Source organism: Papio anubis, chromosome 14, assembly GCF_008728515.1.
Source record: "Papio anubis isolate 15944 chromosome 14, Panubis1.0, whole genome shotgun sequence".
Lineage (NCBI taxonomy): Eukaryota > Metazoa > Chordata > Mammalia > Primates > Cercopithecidae > Papio > Papio anubis.
In genome coordinates, this window is record NC_044989.1 from 75,302,915 (window position 1) to 75,315,636 (window position 12,722).

A 12,722-nucleotide genomic window follows, 5' to 3' on the forward strand; every position below is an offset into this window, starting at 1 on the left:
GTTGGATAGTCTATGTTCTCAAAACTCCCTCTTTCAGTGCCTTTGCAGTTGTTGCCACTACAAGTCTGTTACCAGCTGCTTATTGTTCTTTTGATGGAGCTGCTGGGGGTGAGGTGGCACAGGGGACAGGCAACCCAAGGTGTACGAGGCAGATTGCCAGGGCTCACAGGGATTATCACTGATGTTTCAAAGCCTGCCACAGGTTTCCTGACATGTGTTTTCAAACACAGGGGGCTGGATCAAAGCTTGGGTGGTAGTTGTGGAGGTACATGGCTCAGATCCCTCTTTGAGGAAGAATGGCAGGGCAGTTGGCTGACAGCCTCCAGCTGCAGGGCTTCGGCATCCACCATGGTGTTCAAACACAGAGCACTTTCCCCAGAGAGCCCCAGCCAGTGGCTGAGCACGGCAGGGCATCAGGCTTAGCCATTTCTGCTAACATGCAGTGTCTCTCTGGGCAATCTTTGCACATGTTGGGCTGGGAGCTGCACTACAGTCTAAGGCTCTTCCTAACCACCCCTTTTTTCCCAGGTGTCAGATTGGCATGGTGGTCTGAAGGCTGTCTCTGAGTACTTCTGCTTTCTTTCCCCGTTGTCTTTCTCAGATGTTATTTCCCCCAACCTCCTGTCCTATGAAAACTCTTGTGCTTATAACTCGATTGTCGTGTCTGCATCCTGACACAGCTCTCTTCATAGGCAACATCACTGTCATTTCACATAATCCCACCTCCCTTCCCAGATCTCAACCTGAGAACAGTTCCCACGTCTTCCCAACCCATTTCATCACAGAGGTAAGAGTTTGCTGAACATTGATTCCATCCTTCTAGCTACGCAAGTTATTAGGGTTCCTAGTACCATCCCATTTAGTGTCCTATAGGATGTTTAGGACCGCTAGAGAAGAGACAGAGGCGTGAGAGAGTGAAACACATACTTTATTTCTGTGTAGATATTCTTTCCAGGACCCCAGGCTTGAAAATGTGGAAACCTCAGGAATGGCCCCTCTCCACTTATACTCTTCTCCCCACAAATTAGGCCAGTGAGGTCAGCTCCTGAGTCCCCTTTCCCCAGGATTCCACTCTGTCCTTATCTCTTAGTATTCTCCTGGGGCATAAGGAGGGGAAGGACTCTTGTTCTCTAGCTCCTCTCATAAAGGCTCCCCACTCCCCTCCTCAATTAGTGTGGTCTAGGAACTGTGAGTTCAGGACATACATCAGGGCTCCTCCCTGAGAAAGCATGAGGAGGAGGAGGAGGAAGAGATCGGCACAATACAAATATCACAGTGTCAGCAACGAGATCTCACATTTTGAAAGTCACATAACAAAGATGGTTCCTTGATATTTCATATTCTATTACTACTGGACATTACACCAAGGAAACACACTTAGATAAACACAGGGTGACGCATTTCTAGAATAAGAATGTGACCCATGCACAGTACAAATCACGGTGCTTCTCACATGTGGGAGATGATGACATTTTTGTGTTAGTGGACATTGGAGACTGGGTCAGAGGAAGGCTTGCTGGCACTCTCCAAGCAGATGCTTTGCCATATTGGAAACTGCCCAGGACCATGCAACATTCCCTTTTACTATGCACAGAGATGATGCTGTTCAACCTTATTCCTTTAGGTCCCCTGGAATGACTGACAGCTCCCTTTGTAAGTACCCCAGAGAACTCTCATTCCAGAGGCTCTCCAAAGATCCCAGTCTTTGGCTTGACTGCCCATGTTGAGCGTGGGTTTTTAGAACACTGTGGAGAATCTGTCCTCTCAGATGCCTCCATGACTGCTGGGCACCTTGGACTCACTAGGACTGGTGAGTTAGTTAGTGATGGCCAATAAGGTGGGCTCCTCAAGAGCTGCAGGGGCTGTGTGTCCCCAGCTCAGGGCAAAGTCCAGAGCAGGCGCTCAGTTAATCCTCGTTGAGCTCAACTCCAACCTTCTCTTCCATAGATGGGATGTCCCCAACTTCTTGACACCGTCTTCTTAGGTACTTCTCATAATCATGTTAGCTGTTTACATCCTTCCAAAGTGAGTAATCCATACACAGCAAGGGTCTCTTGGAAGTATGACTAATGCTTAGGGCACTAACTTTTGTTGCTGCTAAATTTTGTCTTCCATTTATATATCTGCAATGATCTGGCTTCACTTAGTTTATTTAATACTTCCTATGCTGCTTTGGAGAATGTGGTTCTCGAGGTTTTCTGGCTTATACTATTGCGTCTTCCCCCAGGCCTGCGGATGCCCTGGTAGAATTAGAGCCAACAGGACTGGCAAAGGCTGTAAACAGTGCATTGTTCTCCCCTTAATGGTATGGATGTGGCACATGTGCACCCATTATGTAAACTACCAGGAGGACATTCATGGATGTTACACGAAGCTTCTGCTTCCAGCCAAATCTGGACAAAACACAGATCTGGGAGACAGAAAAAGAAAACTGCGTGCTCATCTTCTGGAAACTCTAAATCCGAATTAGGATTCAAAGCATTCAGTTCATGGCTCTTGGAAGACTGACTGTCCTTTAGGGTTGATGAGTCATTCTATCTTGTAGAGACAGGAAGCTGGCAAAGCCATGGGGCAGGGAGGAGACATTCAGAGAGTCTGAAGGGAAGATGCAAGATGCTCTCTTCCCAGAAGTGCAGCTGCAAAGTGCAGCCTTCTTGCTTGTCGCACATATGAGCACGATGCGAGTGTAAAATTAAGAATCAAGGTTAGGGCCCCCACCCTAAAATACCCAAAAGGTCAAAGCAGGAAGCCCATGTTTGTCTTCTCTGACAGTGTTCTGCAGCGGTGAAATTCAACCTGCTAAAACTGGATGGATGTAGGCTTTGGCACGAAGTCCTCTGCTCTGTCAAAAGCCAAAACTTTCCCGGAGAAGGAATGTACTCAGGATTTTAAGACAAATCGGAGAATGTCTGAGATGGATAGTTACAGATGGCCTTAGCAGTTGCTACATCTCCAGGAACTGGGTATTATTTATGAAACTCACTGCTCCTATTCTTTTATTATTATTATTTTTTTAATAAAACAAACAAAAAACCCCCCATACAACGTTGAACCATATGATGTTAAGATTCAAAGGAACACTTAGATTATCTAACTCAGCCTTCTTGTTTATAAGTAGGAAAAGAGGGTCAGCTACACATTAAATGTAGTGCAAGTCTACCAACTCCTGGTCTGTAAGAGACATTAGCAGGTATCAGTGGATATATTCTGCTTGCGTCGGCTGCTCAGGACAGTCACTGGGGACATAATGTGGAAGCTCGAGGTTCTTAATCTCATGATGTGTAAATGCACTGAAATACTGAGATGCCAAAAAGGGGAATACATATGTTTCTTTTCACAGATGCTTTGAAGAAAGGGCTAAATTTTTCATTTAGATGTTATGTGGCGCTTTCTTTTGTTCATCCTGTCAAGTGTAGGCTGGGGTGATGGGAGCCTCCAGCTGCAGGAGGCTAATGTGAAATAACTTTATTGAAGTAACACGGGGCTCCAGGAAAATGAGTCTTCCGGGTCTGCAGCTGTGCTGCAGAATTCATCCTGAAATGAGCACTCGCATGCAGCCAAAGTCACTTCCAGAATCATAGAATGAATGGGCTTTTGGGAAAAGCTGGTCCAACCTTTTATTTTACAGGCTCAGCAGAGTTCAATGACTTGGTTTGAGTCACACAGCATGAAGGTGGCAAAGATAGGGAAGAATTGAGATTTTTTTTGACTTGAGGATGAAACGTTTTCCCTAAGCCATACTGACCCTTTTTGCAAGCCCCAATGTGAGGGTGTTTCTAATGGTTCCAGATGAAGGGCATTTCCATGCATGAAGGGAGGCAGGACAAAGGCAGTGGGGGCTGCACCTGCCAAAGGCCCTGTGACCTAGGAGACCACATTGGAGGAGAAGCTGAAGCTCTCTGTCATGGTTTTGGAGTCACTTCGTGAAGAGCAGTTGGAGGTCAGGTCCAGGGATGAAGGTGTGGCCTTGGGGCCGTCCTCTGGCTCCTCCTCATGGGCCCCCACCACTGTGGAGATGGTGGTCTCTAGGCGGCTGACTTTGTAAACACTGCCCTGGGTCTGGAGATAGCGGGTGGATTTCATTTCCAGCCCCTCATAGTCGCCGGCGCTGATGAAGGGGCAGCACCGGAAGGCATGCTTGAAGCCCAGACGGAACCTGGAGAGTGAGCAGATGAAGAGGTGACCCTTTGGGATGGCCTGCTCAGAGGGCTGCCTACCATTGCATCAGCTTGTTAACACATGGACATACCCAAGCATGATTCTGTTATTGTTTTTAAAATTAACTCACAGCTGGAGATGCTGAGGCCAAAAAGGCTTAAGGGTCAGTCAACAAGGTCAAATCCAAGACTAGAAAAAAATCCGTCACTGGAACAATCTTTATGTGAAATATGTCTTTACTAGGGGTGGCCCTGAACTATGCTGTCTCCCCCCACATGGGGTCAGCAGACTTTGGGTCAATTCTACATCAACAAAACACATTCACTAAGTGTTTACTATGTGCACAGCGCTGTGCTAGTTACTGGGTGGTAAAAACACATATCAAGATTCAGTCCTTCCCCTCGAGTAGCCCATTGACTGAAGGAGGACTCTCCGCCATCATGTTCCTTCAGTGTGCCTCAGTTTCTCCGGTTGTTAAATAGGAAGAATTAACCTTTACTTAAAGGTATGCTGCTAGATTTAACCTAAAAAAAAGTGCAGGCGGGTCATGAAACTTTTAGAAATAAGGGTGAATCTGTGAGTTAGACTAACAGAGACCCTTTGGACAAGTTGAAGAGAAGGTCTTTCCCCAAATTCCTAGTACCCGAGTGTCTGATTCACAGAAGGCACCTTACAGGCTGAGGACTGATGGATATAAAGATGGTAACAAGCATCTTATTCTTCTCCTTCCTCTCCCGCCTCCTTCCCCACCCGGAGGCTGGTGGTGCTCTGGACGACAGACTGTGCTGCAGCCATTGTGTGTCCCAGACTGCTTTTGGGAGCCCTCTGCACCCCATGGTGAATTCCCTACCGCTGACCACCATTCCTGAAGGGCTCTGCCTTCTGTTACTTCTCTGACATTGGTTTCTGCTGCAGGATGGCTCTCCCCAACCCATTTGACAAAGTGAGGGGCCTCTGGGGTCACAACTCCTTTTTGCCTTACCTTGTCCTGCTGGAACTGCTGGAAGAAAGTGGGTAAAGCTGCTCACATCATAAGATGAAATGGGAAGAGGACAGTGAGAGATCAGAGAAGGCAAATGTGCTCTGTGCGGGGATGGAATTCTTTCTGCATGCATAGCCCACTGTGTACTGGATCCACAGAGCAGAGTGAATAAACTCACACGCCACGGCCTGGAGCCTAGATCCAGCTTGCAGACCTGCCTTACAATGCATTAACCACAGAAGTTTTTAATTCCCCCACTAGTTGCCAGTATCTATAAATCAGAAGAGTTTGGACAATAATATGGATTTCTGGTTCCCCTTGGAAAAGAAAAAAAGAAAATCAATCCACTCTGGGCTCCCATTCCTGGATGGTGATAATCAGCCAGGCTGAGTTGTGTGATGACAAGTTAGCTGCAGTCCCCGCTTGTCCCTCTTGTCTCACAGCTGGGTTTACCCATTTAGGATGAGGTAGATGGTCTTGTGGCCCCTGGAGAGCTCATGGGGTTGGGATCCTCACCTGTCATTGAGGCAGCAGTAGATGATGGGGTTGTACATAGTGGAGCTCATGGCCAACCACATGATGGCCAGGTAGACCTGCTGGATAAACTTCTTCAGGTAGAGATCTGGGTTGATGTAGGGCAGGAGGAAGAAGATGTGGAAGGGCAGCCAGCAGATGGCGAAGGTGCACACCACGACGATCATCATTTTGACCACCTGGCAAGAGGGTGAGATAGGTGAGACCACCAGCACATCCCCCTCTCTCATGACTGCTTCCTTTTTCCTCCCATGCCCTCACTGTGCACAGTATGGGATAAAGCGGGAAGTATTTAAAAGAAGGTGCTACAAGACTTTGGTTAAGTCAGCTGTTCTCAAAATGTGGTCCCAGAACCGGTATCATCACCATCCCCTGGGAACTTGTTAGAAATGCAAATACTTGGACCCTATTTCAGACTTACTGAATCAGAAACTCTGGGGATAGGAACCCAAATTCTGAGTGTGACAAACCTTTCAGATGCTTCTGATGCATGCTCACATTTGGGGACTACTGTGTTACATTATTCTTCATGACTGGAGGAACCCAGGGAGACAAATTAATGAGCAAACGTGAAAGGTTGTTCAGGAGGGAAAGGCCTGGGGCAGCAGGCTGGGTGGGCGGGCACAACAGAAGGGGTGGGACAAGGGGAGACATAGTGAGCTAGGGCAAGCTGCTTGGTTTGGAGACTGAGGAGGAGGGAAGGAGAAGGGAAAAGATTTGACTAGCTGCATTCAGGGAGCACCAGATGTTTAAAAGCGATTTAAAAGAAGGTTTTGTGAATACTGGATACTATGATCTGAATGTTTGTGTCGCTTCAAATTTATATGTTGAAATCCTAACCTCTAAGGTAATGGCATTAGCAGGTGGCCTTTGGGAACCAATTAGGTCTTCAAGTCAGAGCCCTCACCAATTAAATTAGTGCCCTTATAAAATAGGACTGAGAGAGACCCCTCCCCCCTTCCACCATCTGAGGACATAGAAAGTGCCATCCATGAACCAGGAAACGGGTCCTCCTGAAATACCAAATCTATCTGTGCTTTGATCTTGGGCCTTCCAGCCACTAGAGCTGTGAGAAATCAATTTCTGTTGTTTTTAAGCTCCCAGTCAAAGGCATTTTGTTATAGCAGCCCAAATGGACTAAGACACCAGGCGATGTAACCCCTTCCCAAGACATCTTTAGCAAAGAACTCTACAGCATTCATATAATGCTATGCAGAGAAGTACCAACAGAGAATACTATGCAAAGAATTACCAAAGAATAAAAAAAGGAATGAGAAAGCTCTTTATATACTGATTTTCAAAGATCTTGTCAATTTTAAGTGAAACAAGTGAGAACAGCATGTATTTACTATTTGTGTAAAAAAGAAGAGAAAATATGTATATTTACTTGCTTATAAATGCCAATATCTAGAAAGGTTAAGAAGCAAATAACAATGGTTAGCATTGTATGCATTTCTGTGTGTGCCCATGTGTGCGTGTGTGTGTGCAAGCTTGGGACCTGGGTAGATGGCAGATCTAGAAGGGAGAGAGGCTTCCCATGATAAGAATTAAATTTTTAAAAATATTTCATTTTGAACTAATTGAAGGCCCTCAAGAAGTTGCAAAAGTAGTGCAAAGCAATTCCAGGTACTCTTCAACTAGCTTCCTGCAATGATATCATCTCACATAACCATCCCGCATTATCAAAACCAGGACACTGACCATTCATCAAACTACTGACTATATTTGGGTTTTGCCAATTTTTACATGCACTCTTTTTTTGGTGTATAGATTTATGAAATTCCATCACAGGTATAGATAAAAACACAAGCACAGTCAGGATACAGAGCTGCTCCATCGCTGCAAAGAAACTCATGCTCTTGCTTTGAAGGCCACTCCTCCCAAGCACCCCCAAACACTGACTCCTGGCAACCCCGATCCATTCTTCGTCACTATAATTTTGTTCCTTTGAATGCTTTTTGATGTTTGAACTACATGAATGTATTATCTTGTCAAACTTTAAATAAATAATAAAAAGAGGACCAAATCACTCTTCACTGATTTTTTATTTAAATGTGTGTGTTTTAATGGATCAACAGGTTGCAATTACTCTTAAAGAGCAAGCGAGGTGGCTCATGCCTGTCCAGCCAGATCTGGGTTCCAAAGACACTGAAGAAAGATTCCTCTCCTCTCTGTTGTTCCCCAGACCTAGGGATATCTTGTGCTTGCTGCCTCTGGGGCTCACAAGTGTACCGTCCCTTCTCGACAGCCTGTTGTCTGTGCCAGGGTGGGTTGGTTCTGCCTGCCCCCTGCTCACCTTGCGCTTGGCAGAGACTTGCTCATGGTAGCGGTCAGAGGAGTCCCCGGGGATCTCACTGGCCCATAGTGTGATTCCCACTACGGTGTATGCATAGCCAATCACCAGCAGGGGGAGGAAGTAGATCAGCACAGTTACGCAGATGTGGTACCTACAGCAAGGTAAACAAGAAAGGTCAGTATAAGATACTTATTGTTTTAGTTTTTTTTTTGTTTGTTATTGTTATTGCAGGGGCAGTCAAGGCTTGGCAGCTACCTTTCTCAGCATTTGCCATTAATGAGCTTGGGCTATAAAGCACACTCCAGGGAGACTTGTCACCTGCATAGGGTGGAGAGGTGATACTAATGAATACACTACAGAAAACAAATCTTTTCAATTTATGTTTTTCTTGTGGACTTCTTCCATAATGAATACTCCTGCTCAGATTGAAAAAAAAAAAAAAGAAAACATTGATGACAGGGCACTGAATCTGTTGTATACCCATGGCAATTTCAGTTGATCAGTTCAATATCATTTGCCCCCCCCGCAAAAAATGCAAACTCAGGCTACATTAATAGAACTACGGTCTCTAAATGAAGGAGGTAATTATATCACTCAATTCATGCCTGCCAGACTACACTTATGCTCAATTTAGTACAGCGTTGTACACCAACTAGTACATTCAGTTGAGAACTACCGTGATGGCTGATAAGGCCCAGTTCATGCTATGTGATAAGTGGATTTATCCGTATCAGAATAATTAGCTTGAATGAGAGAGATAAGACTAATCCTAGAACTAGGATTAGTGGGTGGGTGAAAGCCACATAGCATAAGCCATTTCTAAGCCTAGGCTTTAAGAATATATCTTCACATAGAAGCTGCCTGGGTCCCTGAATTACCCCTCGGAGGACAGATGCCAACTGACTCACATTTGACTGGGACATGAGCAAGAAATAAACCTTTGTGGTGTTAAGCCTCTGAGATGTTGAGGTTTGTTACGGCAGCACAATTTATCCTTTTCTGTTAAAGGGAAGGCTTCTTTTAAGTAGAAGACTTAAATTAGGTTTTTGAATTTTGGGAAAATGTATTTTTTCTTGGGGGTTGGGGGTCCTTGGGTTGTCTGGTTAGTTACAGCCCTTTTCTTAGATATGAGTACAATGGAGATACTCAGAATTCCTAATAATAATAATAATAATACTAGGAAGAACAGCTAATATTTGGGGGCACTTTCCTCTAGGTCACTGTGCAAATAACAATGCTAATGACAGTATTAATAGCAGAAATGGTAGTTAAATTTGAGTGTTGATAAAAAGCACAAAGCCAAGCATTTTACTAGCATTATCTTATTTAATCCTTAAGCAAATGATTGGGTAGGTACTATCAATCCCATTTTGTAGACGAGGAAACCAAATTTAGAATTTAATTAATTTTCTCAAATTCACAGCTGGTAAAGGGAGGAGTTGAGATTAGAATTCAGGTCTGTGATGTCAGAAAACCAGCTTCTTGTCAATGGAGAAAAGTCACCCAATGATTTTTTTCTTCCTCTCTGTTCACCATTCATGCTTATTTTATGCAATGATTTTCTTCCAATGAGGAACACCCACTTATTCACTCAATTTCTCCTTTGTAGATACTCTGTTTGCTTTTTTGTAAAGCCCCATAGTTTTTGCTACTTATTCAGTCCCTCTGCATATCAAATTTGCATTTGAAGATACTCGAAGAGTGCTTAAGTGACAAATCACAGATTGCACCAAGCAGGGTGTGAGTGCATGTGTTCTGTGCAGACAGGCTGCTCCAGTCTCACCTGGCTTTCAAAGCCCTCTGAATTGTTATCTCCTGTGGGAGCCTCAGGGCTCTCCAGCCACCATGGCAGGGATTACATATTGTGTTTCCTAGCTGATCTCAGTCCCTCCTGGTTGCTGTAATGGCATTGCTTGGAAGCAAAATGTTTGGAGACTACAGGGGTAGGGAGAACCTGAAAACCTCCAAATTGCACTGACTTCTCCTACCTGAAAGAATAGCCCTGCCTCATGCAGACTAATCGTTTGTGACCAAAACATGTCAGCTGAGCTTTGCCGAGACATTGCTGCAGGGCACTGAGCGAGATTGGGTCGGAGTGTGATGGGAGGACACTCTGGTCAACTCGCTGATGCTCCTTACCCTGGACCAGTGGCCCTCAAACTCGAGTGGGCTTCAGAATCACCTGGAGGGCTTCTACAATCCCACAGGGCTGGGTCCCATCCACAGTTTCTGACTCAGCAGGGCTGGGGTGGGCCTGAGAATGTGCATTTCTAACAAGTTCTCAAAAGATGCTGATGTTGCTGTTTGTGATTCAGACTTTGAGAAACATTGTCTTAGGCCAAGGGTTCTCAACCCCAAATGCACAAGAAATCACCAGGAAAACTTTTAAAATGATCAGTGCCCAAAGGTATTTATTCAATTGGCTTGCGGGTGGGAGCAGGAAATTACATTTTAGAAACTGTCCCCAAGTTATTCTAATAGACAGCTAGCACTGAGAACTCTTTCAGACCCTAGGTATGCAAGCCTATTGGGACTCCATTGTTGTCTGTGATTCAATGACTTTATTAAAGTGTGTATTAACTGTGTTTTCTGGTTCTGTATCTGAGGCTTTGGCATCTGGGTCCCTGCAGCTCAGGGAGGGACTGACTCTTTCAGAGCTAATTCTTTGAGAAAACAAACAACTTTCCACTTGGATGCCTTTCATATGCAAACTAACCGAAACACAGCCCATACTTCCACTTGCTTGCTTTCTTGGGCTCTTACAAGGTAGGACACTATTTTCCTGCCCTAATCACCCAAAGGCAGGCATCAGACAACTAGGGGCAGCTCCTACACCCTGGAGGCTGCTGAAGTCATTCAAACCAGCCAATCTTAAACCTGTTTACCTGGCCTTGCCTGCTCCTCCCTGAGAAAACCCCAATAAAGGCTTTCCTGTGTGGCCTGGCTTGGTGTGGGGCCATGGCCCTTTAGCTTGGGAACTGTGAGTAATAAAGTGTCTTTCAGTGGCAACCACGTCCTGATCTGTTGGCCGCACCATACCTGAATACAAAATACAATCTGCTCTTTCCCTTTGTGAAATCACAGATGAGATCATTATGAACATGCAAAGATAAATATCAGTCTTTTAAAAATCCTTCCCTTTTTAAAGAAGCAACAGTAATTGTTATTTATTTGAAAACAACAAAAAATATGGGCTTAATTTCAGCTAAAAGGTGTTACAGTCAGGAACATTGGTTTTTCCATGTTCCTATAGGGATAATTAAATACAGCATAGAAATAGGATCCAGCAATTCTATTTTTAGGTATAGACACCAAAAATTGAAAGCCAGGACTCACACAGACATTATTTGAATCTGCACACAACATCATTCACTACAGCTAAAAGGTAGAAGCAACCCAAATGCCTACCAATAGATGAATGGACAAACAAAACGTGGCTTCTATATGCAATAGAATATCATTCAACCTTAAAAAAGAAGGACGTGATGACATGTGTGACAACATGGATGAAGCCTGCAAACATTCTGCTAACTGAATAAGCCAGACACAAAAGGAAAAGCATTGCCAGGTTCCATTTATATGATCTATATAGCATAGGGAAACTCATGGAGACAGAAAGTAGATGAGAGGTTTACCAGGAGTTGGAGGGAGCAGGTGGGAGCCATTGTCTAATGGGTACAGAATCTGTTTGAGACAAAGATGGGGATGATTTTGTTTAGGGGTGGGTGGGTAGAACATTTCAGCTGTTACAGAAAGGTTGAAATAAAGAAGTAGCTCTGGAAATGGATAGTAGTGATGGTTGTACAACCTCGTGAATTTACTTAATGTCACTGAATTGTACACTATAAAATGGCAAATTTTGTTATACATATTTTATCACAATAAATTTAGTAACAAATTATGTAAGAAAAATTGAGCTAAGCTGGCATTCTAGGTTTCCAGATTCACAGTCTTTTGCTCCCCCGAGGCACTTGACAACTACACCCTCCCCGTGCCACATCCCCACTGAAAAATAAAAGGCAGATTTGATTCTTGGATGAGATAAAAGGTTAAACACATCCTTCTAAATATTGCTCAGATAAACCCCATTTACATAGAAATTACAAATGGTCAATCCAAACAGTGTTCAACTTATCAAAAATTATAAACGAATGTAGGTCAAATCAATGAAATTCCATTATTAGAAAATATAAAATTCAATACTTTTTTTTTTACCTTGATGTCTTTTTAGAAAAGTATATATATATATATATTTTTTACCATATCTTGTAATTAACTGGAGATACGTCTATTTATATGTGTATATTTGTCAAAATAATATTTTAGAGAGCTGGTCAATGAGCCAGCACAATCTTATTTTGTTTGGCTCCATGTTTATTTTGGCTTTCATTCTGCTATTTCCTAGATTTCTGCCAGTTAGGATTTTATCAGCTCTCAGAATAAATATCTGCCTTGGGAGAAGAGATCTGGGGTTAAAGATACACTATAAGTGAGCATAACAGCAACAGCAAGAGGCAGCAACAGAAGAGACTGGCTGGCCTCCAGCTGGTGAGATATGTGCTGGATTGTCATAGACATGAGAGAACCCAGCACAATGATTTTGATCATTAAATCCTGCTGATGGACTCAACGGAACTTTCAGAAGGAAGGCTCAAGCAACAACTTCATGCCTTTGTTCATCCCTGTAAGCAGTGAATGAGGCTTGACACATTTTACAGGATAAGCTTGCTGAATGCAGACCATGTAGCCTCA

At 44.0% G+C, this 12,722-nt stretch overlaps 1 protein-coding gene across 2 annotated transcripts in view; it reads right to left on the reverse strand.

The window, feature by feature from the left end:
* Positions 1-907: 907 nt before the first annotated feature.
* The window catches only part of TACR1 (tachykinin receptor 1), a 150,443-nt gene continuing 138,628 nt past the window's right edge, over positions 908-12,722 (reverse strand). For both annotated transcript variants that reach the window (XM_017947667.3, XM_017947668.3), the window contains 3 exons: positions 7,971-8,121; positions 5,657-5,853; positions 908-4,156 (listed from right to left, as the gene is read on the reverse strand). In XM_017947667.3, the coding sequence (XP_017803156.1) occupies positions 3,865-4,156; positions 5,657-5,853; positions 7,971-8,121 (640 nt within the window). In that variant the 3' untranslated portion in view covers positions 908-3,864. The remainder of the gene's footprint in view (positions 4,157-5,656; positions 5,854-7,970; positions 8,122-12,722) is intronic.